The sequence below is a fragment of the Fistularia commersonii genome, chromosome 10 (assembly GCF_037954325.1).
Source record: "Fistularia commersonii isolate RoL2024-O1a breed Wild chromosome 10, RoL_Fcom_v1.0, whole genome shotgun sequence".
Lineage (NCBI taxonomy): Eukaryota > Metazoa > Chordata > Actinopteri > Syngnathiformes > Fistulariidae > Fistularia > Fistularia commersonii.
In genome coordinates, this window is record NC_141293.1 from 17,113,407 (window position 1) to 17,126,364 (window position 12,958).

Genomic DNA, 12,958 nt, shown 5'->3' on the forward strand with positions numbered 1-12,958 from the left:
TCCAGAAGAATTACATTTTTGTTTTTGTAATTGCATTACAGAAGATAAAGAACTTTATCACAATATCCTAATTTTCTGAGACGGTCCTGTATATCTAACTGTTTCTGAGACACTTGGTGGACCTGATCAAATTTCTTCTGTTTCTTCTCCAGGTTGGACACGAGTTGTCTCTGGCTGTCCAGGTCCATGAGGACGTCCTCCAGCTCCTGCTGGAGGCGGCTTCGGCTCTTGTCGAGTTTGTCGTACGCCGACGCCTTCTCCTCGTACTCGTTGTTGGCCGCCTCCAAATCACGTTGCAGACGTTTCTTTCCCTCCTCCAACAGCTCCAACATCCCCAAACTTTCTTCCAGCTTCTTCTTGTAGTCAGACACCTATTGGTAAGAGGTACAGGGAGCATTTGAACAAGGCATTTTTGCAGATATTTGGATGGAATTAAGGCTGCAAATTTGCACTTATCAAATCTAAGACCTTGTATGACGTTTTAGATTTGCTGACCTGCGTGATGAGACTGGACACCTGCCTCTCAACCGTTCTTTTGGCTTCAGTTTCCTCCTCAAGCTGTTCCATCAGACCGATCCTGTCTTCCTCCATCTGCCGGAGACGCCCTGACATATTGAGCTTCTGATGAGTCTCCTCCGACAGCAGCTCCTGGAGAAAAAATAGTCAGTGCTGTTTTACGTCATAAGTTTTCACCAGTAGCTTTGGGCAGTGTTTTTATCCCTGGCAGAGGTAGCCGCACTTGTAGCATGGAGACTATTCAGAAAAAAAACATACAAGTCTTGGGTTGTGGTGATTAGAATCAACCTGAGGAGACAAAAAAACTCCTAATTGAGCAATGCATAGGAATTTTTGTATTTTTCTTAATTAATTCTTGCACGTTTTTCTACAGTCAAGCACTGTAAAACAATGTCATCAAATTCTGTGCCGACACTGGAGGTGAGAAAGATAAGTCGCTTAAGAAATGCATCTTGTGGAATTATAAGAACGTCAATCTACTTTCAGCTTTTCCCTAATTTGGCGTCACCGCGGCAAATTTTTTTTGCATCTCCTTCCAATTTGTACAGACGGGATGGTTTTTCCACTTTTCGATGAACATTTCCCTTCACTCTTGCTGTCACTCTTTCACAGATCACCTGTCACTCTTTCACAACAGTACCTCTTTTCAACATTATCCATTGCTCTAAACTGCTGACCCTAAATATTTCAATTTGCACCTTCCTCACCTCCTTTCCTTGCATCCTCACAGTTCCACCCGCTTTCCTTTTATTTGCACACATGTACTGGACTGCCTCAGAAAATTAGAATATTGTGATAAAGTTCTTTATCTTCTGTAATGCAATTACAAAAATAAAAATTATGTTTCATGATATTCTAATATTTTGAGATAGGATTTTTGAGTTTTCTTGAGATGTAAGCCATAATCAGCAATATTGAAATAATAAAAAGCTTGCAATATTTCAGTTGATTTGTAATGAATCCAGAATGTATGACATTTTTGAATATCATGAAAATGTACTTTTCATGATATTGAAAAATTACTTTTCATGATATTCTAATAACGTGAGATAGGATTTATGAGTTTTCTTGAGATGTAAGCCATAATCAGCAATATTGAAATAATAAAAGGCTTGCAATATTTCAGTCTATTTGTAATGAATCCAGAATGTATGACATTTTTGAATGTCGTGAAAAATTACTTTTCATGATACTCTAATATTTTGAGATAGGATTTTTGAGTTTTCTTAAGATATAAGCCATAATCTGCAATATTACAATAATAAAAGGCCTGCAATATTTCAGTTGATTTATAATGAATCCAGAATGTATGACATTTTTTTTTTGTAATATCACCATAGCAGATAAGACCTCCACATCAAAACCATCTTACATCTTACACTTTCTCTGAACCATTGAAATCTTAACCTGGCTTCCACTGCTTTTCCCCCCAGTCTCATTGTAAAGGACCACAGTAACCATGTGATATTGATTTTCAATGCAAATACAATGTAGCCATGTACATTTTGTTACTGTTTCGACTATGCAGCAAATGATGATGTCAAATCTGATGACAAATGATCAGTGTTGGAATTTAAATTTTGCATTAGAATTTAAATTCAACGTTTTTTTAAATAAGAAAATAAGCATACTAAAGTAGCTCCAAAAATAGATTGAAAGAGTTTAAACCAGGGGTCTCAGATTCGCGGCCCTCGGAACAATATTTTCTGGCCCCCTGCCTGAAATCAAATCTTTGTGTTAATGCGGCACACACGTTTTTTTCTCACATGCATCTGGGGGTTTTTATTCAGTGGGTTTAAAAATAAAAAACAGGCAAGGAAAAAATGAAAAAGTAACTTTGCAATGTTTTTTTTTGCTTCAAAATTTGAAAACAAAATGATTTTTTTGATGAAAAAAGGTCTAGTGACATTGTTAAAACGATCTTATTTCCATAAGAAAACACAAAAATGACAGCAAAAAAAAAAAAAAAAGAACAGGCAAAATCAAAAAGATTGATTTAATAACCAGAATAACCTTGTAAACATTATACCTCCTCTCATACATGCTAACAATCCATTTTCTAATAAATTCTAGTGGCAAATTTTCCCAAAGTGACAAGATTTTCTCTTTTAACTCGACAATATTTTTAGGGTGTAATTTCATCAATTCTTTTTTAATATTCATTTTCAATATGAATTTGTCATGTACTTTTTAGAGGAACAGTTCATCACATATAATGATTTGTATCACTTGCCTGTTTACCTCCTTTACACTAAAACAAAGGAAAAATTTGGACTTAAATGAAGCCTGGATCAAATGAAGCCATATGTGGACCAAAATGAGTCTGACATCCCTGGTTTAAACAAACACATTGAGAACAAGTTTTAACGATTTTTCAACACTTTGCTAGAAGTCATTAGGTATTTTAAAAATGACGATGCAACATATGCATACAAAACTACAACAGGCTTTACAAGATCGCTATTGAATTCTACAACAGGTCATTCATGTGATACTTAGGCTTCGTTTTATTTGGAAGATAGAAATGTTGTCATCACCTGCACGTCTTGGAGCTGAGAGGACAGACTGGAGACATCTTTACTCAGCTTGATATTCTTTCCCTCCACCTCGTTCAGCAGACTAGTCATATTATCCAGCTCCAGCTTGCAGGATGGCCGAGAGAAACAGTAAAAAATAATCAGACATGTTTGGGTTTATGACTTACAAGTTTGACCAAGGAGGTTGTTTCTATTTTATCCCTTTTTATTTTTGTCAAATTTGGTTGTCTCTAATTCTTCAAACATTCTCTAAATCTTTGGAAATGTGTTCAAATTTCTTTTTTTTCCAAGATGATCTGCCGAAACATTTTTCCTGAACATAGTTATTATAATATATCAATCAGACATTAAGATGAGCGGTATTTTGATACTAACAGTCATTTTGGACACCCGATCAGCCAGCTCCGTCTTCTGTCGCTCGTTTTCATTGAAGCGTGCATGAAGGTCATTGAGCTGAGCTTCCACCTTCTTCTTCTTGTGCTCCACGTCCTGTTTCGCGCCGGCAAGGGATCGCAGGTCCGCGCTCAAGTCGGCAGACTCCTTCTCCAGAGCCTGCTTGGCTTTTTCAAGACCCGCCCTGACCTGCACCCACAGACACAAAGGATCTTCAAACAAATGCTCTTCTTTCAGCCCTCAGACGTCAACGTTTCTCCCCTGACCCGAGTAACACCGGATGCACGGGGTAAGGAATTCTTCAATTTTTGTACCTCAGTATGGCCGAGGTGCAAAAGAACAATGGAAATCGACGAAAATGAACGAATGCGGCTTTCTAGGTCGAGTACCAGGGTTGTGTATAGCTGGCAAACGTTCTTACAAATGTCTTCAAAACTTAGCTGGAGCGGTCTGGTTTGGATTTCAGTGCCCAAAAAATCCACCATCATATCCTCCAATGACCACCACCCTTTTGCAATGACTCCCATAAGAATAAGATTTGGAATAAGAATAAGATTTGGAATAAGAATAAGATTTGGAATAAGAATAAGAATGAGAATGAGAATGAGAATGAGAATGAGAATGAGAATGAGAATGAGAATGAGAATAAGACTGAGACTGAGACTGAGACTGAGACTGAGAATGAGAATGAGAATAAGAATAAGAATAAGAATAAGAATAAGAATAAGAATAAGAATAAGAATAAGAATAAGAATAATGAGAATAAGAATAAGAATAAGAATAAGAATAAGAATAAGAATAAGAATAAGAATAAGAATAAGAATAAGAATAAGAATAAGAATAAGAACAACTTTATTTATCCCGAAGGAAATTGTTGTGCCAGGGTTTCAAGTAAAACTTAACAATAATAAATATAGTAGGAAATTGTATAAACAGTGAAAAAAAAGGGGGGAGAATAAGTACTAATAAAAAGTACTAATAATGATTAGCTGCTTGGTGCTACACTCTATATCAGTTTGCTTAGCAGCTACAAGGATGCAATTTCCTGTGCGCTTAAAAAAAAACGAACACGTTTGGATACTGCTGGTTGATTTCTGCTCAGAATTTATAACAATTTATTTTTTTTTTTTAATAGTTGCAGGGGGTGGAGTGATCGTTTGGATCACGGTTCATGGTTCGAATTTCGCTTCCAACTGCTCATGGTTCATTCATGATGGGTTAATGCAGAGAGGAATTTCCCACAAGATATTAATAAAGCACAATAAAAGGGTGAGATGGAGACAATAGAGTTTTTGCATTCGTACCCTCTTGGCCTGTTCCAGCTGCTCATTGAGTTTATCCACAGCCTGACTTTGTTTCTGTCTCAGCTCTTGGATTTGGGCCTCGTGGTTTCGTCCCTCTTCATCCATGGCTTTCTTCAGCATGGCCACCTCCTGCTCTCGCTTCGCCCTGACAAATCGTATTCGTCGCCGATTCAGCAAATACAACATAGAGGCCGAATAAATCCGAATCTTAACGTCGTCCCCTTTTATGCAGATGAGCCGTGACTCTTCTTATTATACGAGGTGGTCGAAGCGATCAAACGTTGCAGACAAAGTCAACCTCCATTTTATATGTAAGCATATTATAACTATTCGATTGACTGTTTTTTGTATCTATTTGGTCAATCAAAGATCATGTTGAATAATATTTCTCCATTTAGTTCACTTTTAAGTTATTTCTTCATCTCTGGATAAATTTTTATCGGTTATTTTGGTAAATTACATTTCTAGGGCACACTTTCAGGGGAATCGTTGTTGAAGCCATTCCTGCACTAAATCATATATATAAATATACAGGACTGTCTTAGAAAATTAGAATATTGTGATAAAGTTCTTTATCTCCTGTAATGCAATTAAAAAAACAAAAATGACTTTTTCATGATATTCTTATATTTTGAGATAGAATTTTTGAGTTTTCTTAAGATTTAAGCCATAATCAGCAATATTAAAATACTAAAAGGCTTGCAATATTCCAGTTTATTTGTAATTAATCCAGAATGTACAGGGCTGTCTTAGAAAATTTGAATATTGTGATAAAGTTCTTTATCTTCTGTAATGCAATTAAAAAAACAAAAATTATTTTTTCATGATATTCTAATATTTTGAGATAGGATTTCTCAAGATGTAAGCCCTAATCAGCAATATTAATATAATAAAAGGCTTGAATGTATGACATTTTTGTTTTTGTAATTGCATTACAGAAGATAAAGAACTTTATCACAATATTCTAATTTTCTGAGACAGTCCTGTATCCAAGAATGTTCTTTCTCAAGCAGCTGAATTCAAAACAATCTTTTGGATTTAAAAAAAAAATAGAAAAAATATATAGGCCCAAACGTTATGTTTTCCTTCAGAAAAGCTCAATTAAAATTTTTTGCTTTTAAAAAGGGCTTTGTAACAGCAATTGTTTTCAAAGTTACCGTTACAATACTGCTCAAAAAAATAAAGGGAACACTTGAACAACACAATGTAACTCCAAGTCAATCACAGTTCTGTGAAATCATAGTGTCCACTCAGGGAGCAACACAGATTCATTTTGACTTGTTTTAAGGACATTACATCAAAGTTGGATCAGCCTGGAGTTTGTTTTTACACTTTAATTTTGAGTGTGATTCCTAATCCAGACCTCCATGGGTTGATACAATTGATTTCCATTGATCATTTTTGTGTGATTTTGTTGTCAGCACATTCAACTGTGTAAAGAGCAAAGTATTTCATTAGAATATTTCATTCATTTAGATCTAGGATGTGTTTTTTAAGTGTTCCCTTTATTTTTTTTGAGCAGTGTAGAATTTCTCAATGGACAAAGACAGATAGGATCACGTGTGTGTATCTGAGCGCGTATCTGTGATATATCAGTTCAAAAAAAGAACCTGAGCTCCTGCTGGGTTGCAGTCGTGTCCAGGCTGTCCTCCAGCTCAGAGCGCAAAGAGTTCAGCTCGTTCCCGAGATCCCGACGTGCAGCTTCCACCTTCAGCCGCGCTGCCCTTTCTGCCTCCAGGTCCTCCTGCAGCTCCGACAGCAGAGCCTCCAGTTCTCGGACCTTCTTCACCGCAGAGCCGCGATGCTCGCTCTCCTCCTCCAAGCTGTGGATGTAAAAGAGTGACTTGGTGAGCATTGTATTTACGATTGGAGGTCAACGTTCGTTTTATCGGATGATTTTACTAAGATGGGGATGTCCTTTGGTTCAGTCTGCAGCAAAATCGACAAGCTATCCAACGGCCTGCCATGATTATAGGAATATTTGGAATATTTATTTATATTGGAATATTGTATATGTACGGGACTGTCTCAGAAAATTAGAATATTGTGATAAAGCTCTTTATCATCTGTAATGCAATTACAAAAACAAAAATGTCAGACATTCTGGATTCATTACAAATCAACTGAAATATTGCAAGCCTTTTATTATTTTAAAATTGCTGATTATAGCTTACATCTTAAGAAAACTCAAAAATCCTATCTAACATTATTAGAATATCATGAAAAAGTCATCTCTGTCTTTTTAATCGCATTACAGAAGATAAAGAACTTTATCACAATATTCTAATTTTCTGAGACAGCCCTGTATGTTGGAATATTTATTTATTTTATTTTTCTATTTTTTGTTTTAAATATATATATATATATTTTTAAATTTCATTAACACCTAACCTTTTTCTTATTGTTTTTTTTCTGCATGACAGTTTTCCACATACCACTGTCCTAAACACGAACAAAAGACACCATTATGGTTCTTCTGTATTGTAACAAAATCTTAAAAATTAAAAAAATAAATAAATCTCATCCACTTACTGTAAATTTTAATAATTCATCTGTATATATTTTCCTAACTATGCAACATTTCATAACAGCTACATGTACAATATTTTTTCATACTCTTATGCACTCCTTATCTTTCACTTGGTACTTTAGACCTTAAGACACTTTATAGTTTTCACTTATTACTGAAGTCACTTTATAGTTTACTTGCATTTCTTATTCTCCCTTTTTTTTTTTTTTTTTTTTTACTGATATACAATTTTCTACTATTATTTATTATTGTTACATTTTTCTCGTAACTCTGGCACAACAATTTCCTTCAGATAAATAAAGCTGTTCTTATTCTTATCCTGATGGGGATGCTCTCACCGGGCCTGCATGGCCTGGAGCTCTTCTTCTTTGGCCGCCAGCTGAGCTCTCAGCTCCTCTAGTTGAGCCTGAAGGTCAGCGATCTGATCCTGATGGTCAGCCAGCTCTGCCTCCACCTTCCTCTTGGCCTTTTCCATGTCCTGACGACCCTTCTCCTCCTTCTTTAATCGTACTGTAGACAAAAAAACAAAACGTTTATCTTAACTGTAAATGTATGATTTGCTGCTCTTAAAACGTGTCAACCTTTGTAGCCTTAAAAAAGCCAAAGTGGTGAAAATTATTTCAGTCATGTTACTTTTCAGTTGGTTTATATCAGGGGTGTCAAACTTATTTTTTGATCATTTTACGACCAGTAAAATCATTACCTAGAAGTAACGCGAAGTCCAAATTTTTCCTTTGTTTTGGTGTAAAGGAGGTAAACAGGAAAATCTTTATATGTAATAAACTGTTCCTCTAAAAAAATACATGACGAATTAATATTAAAAAAGAATGTTAAAAAAGAATTGATGAAATTACACCCTAAAAATATTGTTGAGTTAAAAGAGAAAATCTTGTCACCGTGGGAAAATTTGCCACTAGAATTGATTAGAAAATGGATTTTTAGCATGTATAAGAGGAGGTATGATGTTTACAAGGTTATTCTGGTTATTAAATCAATCTTTTTAATTTTGCCATTTTTTTTTTAAATTTTGCTGTCATTTTAGTGATTTTTCCAGAAATAAGAAAAGATAAGATCGTTTTAACAATATCACTAGACCTTTTTTCATAAAAAAAAAAAAAACAAAAACATTTTGTTTTCAAATTTTGAAGCAAAAAATACATTGCAAAGAAGTTACTTTTTCATTTTTTCCCTGCCGTTTTTTTTTTTTTTTTTTTAAACCCTCTGTCTAAAACCCACAGATGCATTTGAGATTGAAAACACATGGGCCACACTAACGCAAAGATTTGATTTCGGACAGGGGGGCCACAAAATATTATTCCGAGGGCTGCAATAGGCCTGCGGGAGGCGATTTTCTTATTTAAAAAAAAATGTTGAATTTAGAATCAAATTTCAAAATTTAGATTCTAACGCTGATCATTTGTCATCAGATTTGACATCATCATTTGCTGCATAGTGGAAACAGTAACAAGACCCCCCAGTTTATACGGTCTAACTGAGTACCTAATTATATGTCTGTGACAGTCAAGTTTTTATATGCAAATCAATATAAAATCTGTGAAAATATCACTATTCACATTCAATTTATTTGGAAGCGTCGTCCGACCTTCGAGTTCAGAAATCATGGACTCGTGTTTTGTCTTGAGTTTGGTGAGATTCTTGGACTTCTCCTCCTCCTCAGCCAAGTTAGAGTTCAAATCCGCCATCCTCTCCTCCAGAAGTTTCCGCTCCTGAAACCAGAAACCGCACGAGTTAAGGTTATTTTAAAAGACGTGTTGTCCTCGGTCTCGTACCTTCTGCAGCTTGCTGTTCTGATCCTCCATGAGCAGAATATCATCTTCCATGCTTTTCACTTTTCCTTCAAGAGCCGCTTTATCCAGTTGCAACTTCTGATGAGCGTCTTCTTCTTCTGCCAAGTGGGCTTCCATCAGCTGCCGATAAAATCGTGACGAATTACCGTTAAATAAGAACAAAAAGGACATTTAAAAATGAGCATTTGCACTGTAGACGGGCAACGGTCTCATTTTTTTGGGGACACGCTTGCAGAAACAAAGGAGTTAAAAGAGGATTCGCTGTATCTTACAATCCAGTTTCAGGAAAATCCATGCAAAAAGTTTACAATCTTTTAACAGGTAAACAAAGTTTAAGTAAACAAACAAAAAAAGTAGAGACACACAAAATCATCCAAACTCGGTACAGTGTTTGTTTGAACACGTGTGTGCATGCACGTGCTTGAACAATGGAAAGTCTGCATTTTCAAGTCTTTTAAAAATGTGATTCATTTTGAGTGAAAGATGAAAGAAAGTAAAAAAAAAAATGAGCAAGTAAATTAATAAAAATGGCAAAGATGATGTAGAGCAGGGGTCTCAGACTTGCGGCCCTCGGAACAATATTTTCTGTCTGAAATCAAATTTTTGTTTTAGTGCGGCCTGCCAGTTTTATCTCACGTGCATCTTGAGGTTTTATACAGTGGGTTTAAAAAAAAAATGGGGAGGAAAAAATGAAGAAGTAACTTTGCGATGTAATTTTTGCTTTAAAATTTGAAAACAAAATGATTTTTTTGGATGAAAAAACGTCTAGTGACATTGTTAAAACAATCTTATTTTCATAAAAAACACAAAAACGTTAGGGGAAAAAAAACAAACAAAAAAAAAAACAGGCAAAATTAAAAAGATTGATTTAATAACCAGAATAGCCTTGTAAACATTATACCTCCCCCTTATACATGCTAACAATTTTTTAATAAATTCTAGTGGCAAATTTTTCTCACAGTGACAAGATTTTCTCTTTTAACTTGACAATATATTTAGGGTGTAATTTCATCAATTCTTTTTTAATATTCATTTTTAATATTAATTCGTCATGTTTATTTAGAGGAACAGTTAATTACAATTGACCTGTTTACCTCCTTTACACTAAAACAAAGGAAAAATTTGGACTTAGTGTTACTTCTAGGTAATGTTTTTACTGCTCCGGCCCCCTTGACATCAAATTAAGCCGTATATTAACCAGATGTGTTTGACACCCCTGATGTGAAGGAATAGAATAATGGATAAGGCGCGAAATATGAACACAAGGAACAAGATGCTGCTGATAAATGAGAATAAAAACTTTCAAAATAAAAAGAATCCTTCTGTGCAAATGTATTTCATTAAGAAATGTGATTCTTCTGATGAAAGAGGAAGAACAGGAAAGACACCACAAAGGTACTAAATGGAAGTTTCTCCTGTGTCCACCTGCAGCTGCTGCTCCATGTCTTTCCTCTCCTGCTGCAGAAAATTGCTGCGCTCTTCCTCCTCCTCCAACCGGGCCTCCATCTCATGGAGCACCTCTTCCAACTCCTGCTTCTTGGCTTCAAGCCGCACCCTCATTTCTTCTGCCTCGACATAAAGCTCCGTCTCGGCCTGGAGCTTCGTCTCCAGCTGAGCTCGTTCCTCCATCAGCTGCGAACGCAGGCGCGCGTCGCGTCTTTTAACTTTTCAGGACGACGACAAATAAATGCAATGTCGCTATTTGTTGCACCTGATTATGTTTCTGGATGGTGTCCTTTAATTCAGCCTCAGCCTTTACTGCCACCTCTTTAGCCGCCTTCAGCTCCTCCTCCTTTTGACCCATTTCCTCCTCTTGCCTGGTGACCTGCAGCAGCGGCTTCACCTGGATCATCGACAAATCCAAAAAGGCCGTGTAAGTCATTTCTACCATCGTGGCAAACTTCGAATAATGACTATAAAAGCGCCTCTACTTGCTGATCCCTGTTCAAGAACCCGTTGCTCAAGTTTGTCCTCTAACTGCGTCCATCTCGCTTTGTTCCTTCTGAAACTCTGTTTAGTCTTCTTTACTCCACTTCCGTACTATTGATTCATTAATTTTAAATTCTCTCGCTGCTGCTCTATTCCCATGTGTTACTGCGTGACTGATCGCCTTGAGTTTAAACTCCGCATCGTAAGCGTGTCTCTGGAAAGGTGCCACTTTGGGGTCTTTATACACACAAAATTGGTGGGACTGGAATTCCCCGTTACCACACACACATAACTGGAATTGAAAATGCACGCTTTGCGCAGTCATATATCCCAGCATGCACCGCACGCTACTATTTCTACGGGAGAAAATGGAATCGGGGGCTGCTTCCCGTAGTGGCGAGACCTCTTGCGGCTCAATATTGATCCGTATATAAGGCGCACTGGATTATAAGGCGCACGGTCGATTTTGGAGAAGATTAAAAGCTTTCAGGTGCGCCTTGTAGTGCGGAAAATACGGTAATAGCATGCTGAAAAAGTGTGAGCACCCCTGTTGTAAAGGATACCGCCACGTGGGCTCAGGAAAACCATTTTCGGTTAATACAGTTTGTTTCTGTGGGTTGAAACTGCACCATGTGAAGCGAAAGCGATACATCAACAACACGCAGAAATGCCTCCGGCTCCTCCGGGTCCGAGCTCATCTGAAACCAAACGATGCGAAGCGGAAAAAGTGTGCCGCGGTGTGACGAGTTGACATTTTAAATTGTTTTTTTTTGGAAATAATAGACGTCGTGTCCTTCCGGCCAAAGAGGAAAAGGACCGTCCGCATAGTTATAAGCGCAAAGTTCAAAAGCCAGCATCTGTGACGGTATGGAGTTGTGTTGGCGAGTGAATGCTGAAAGATACGAACAGATTTTGGATAAACATCCCGCCATCCGAGCGGCGCCTTTTTCAGGGCTTATTTCAGCAAGACAATGGCGAGCAACATTCTGCAAGCGTTGCTTGCTTGGTAGTAAAAGAGTCTGGGTACTCGACTGACAGTCCAGAGTTGCCTGCTACTGAAAGTGTTTGGAGCATTACGAAGCACAAAACAAAGACCCAGGACTTTTTGACCAAATAAAGTTGTACATCACGCAAGAATGGGAAAGAATTCCCAAAATAAAGCGTAAACAATTAATGTCCTTCAGTTCCAAAATGCTTATTAAGTGCTGTTAAAAGGAAAGGTGATGTAACACAGCTTTTTTGGGGGGGAATTTGTTACAGGCATCAAGTTAAAAATGAGTGAATTTTGAAAAAACAAAAATTTTCAAAAAACAGTCAGATTTATCAGTTCAACTGAATATTTTTTTGAAAGTGATTTGCAACTCATTGTATTGTTTTATTTACATTTTACACAGCTTCATTGGATTTGGGGTCTGTAGACCAGAATCGATAGAGATAGCGAAAATAATGCCCGATTAATGTCACTTAAAGGAGTTCAAACCTTTGTGAAAAGCCTCCACCACTGCCAGTTCTTCAGTTTAAGGTAACAAGCACAGTTTCTCTGGATGACCTTCATGGCACTCAGCTGCTGCTGACGTTTAGTGAAAGCTCTGATAAGACAACAAAAAAAATAAATAAATTAACAATTCAAATATTCAAATGAGTTACAAGACTGTCGAACAAATACACCTCTAAATCTTCACCTCCAAGATTTCTGTATTGCCTGTTGGCTGAAAATAGTTTTGAAAAATATCTTCAGACCTTATTTGCTTATCAATTGCAAATTGGGAAATGTTGCTCACTCTGATTTAACAGGAAAGTGTAGGAAAACCATTGGCAAATAATCAAAAAAAAAAAAAAAAAAAATCAAACTATAGTTTCACCTTTGAACAATGCTACTTTTTCAGAAAAAGCGAATGTGAAGATTTCCTCTGTTTGGAAAAAAAGTAATAAATATACATC

The 12,958-nt window shown here is 36.7% G+C and overlaps 1 protein-coding gene across 1 annotated transcript in view; it reads right to left on the reverse strand.

Moving 5' to 3' along the window:
- The window catches only part of LOC147230641 (myosin-14-like), a 39,200-nt gene that overhangs the window by 8,428 nt on the left and 17,814 nt on the right, over nucleotides 1–12,958 (reverse strand). Inside the window, exons 20-31 of the mRNA XM_086154085.1 lie at nucleotides 12,498–12,606; nucleotides 10,800–10,931; nucleotides 10,514–10,720; nucleotides 9,071–9,208; nucleotides 8,884–9,007; nucleotides 7,619–7,790; nucleotides 6,361–6,573; nucleotides 4,751–4,895; nucleotides 3,429–3,635; nucleotides 3,054–3,158; nucleotides 496–648; nucleotides 123–371 (exon numbers count right to left, since the gene is read on the reverse strand). Coding sequence (XP_086010211.1) covers nucleotides 123–371; nucleotides 496–648; nucleotides 3,054–3,158; nucleotides 3,429–3,635; nucleotides 4,751–4,895; nucleotides 6,361–6,573; nucleotides 7,619–7,790; nucleotides 8,884–9,007; nucleotides 9,071–9,208; nucleotides 10,514–10,720; nucleotides 10,800–10,931; nucleotides 12,498–12,606 — 1,954 coding nt within the window. The remainder of the gene's footprint in view (nucleotides 1–122; nucleotides 372–495; nucleotides 649–3,053; nucleotides 3,159–3,428; nucleotides 3,636–4,750; nucleotides 4,896–6,360; nucleotides 6,574–7,618; nucleotides 7,791–8,883; nucleotides 9,008–9,070; nucleotides 9,209–10,513; nucleotides 10,721–10,799; nucleotides 10,932–12,497; nucleotides 12,607–12,958) is intronic.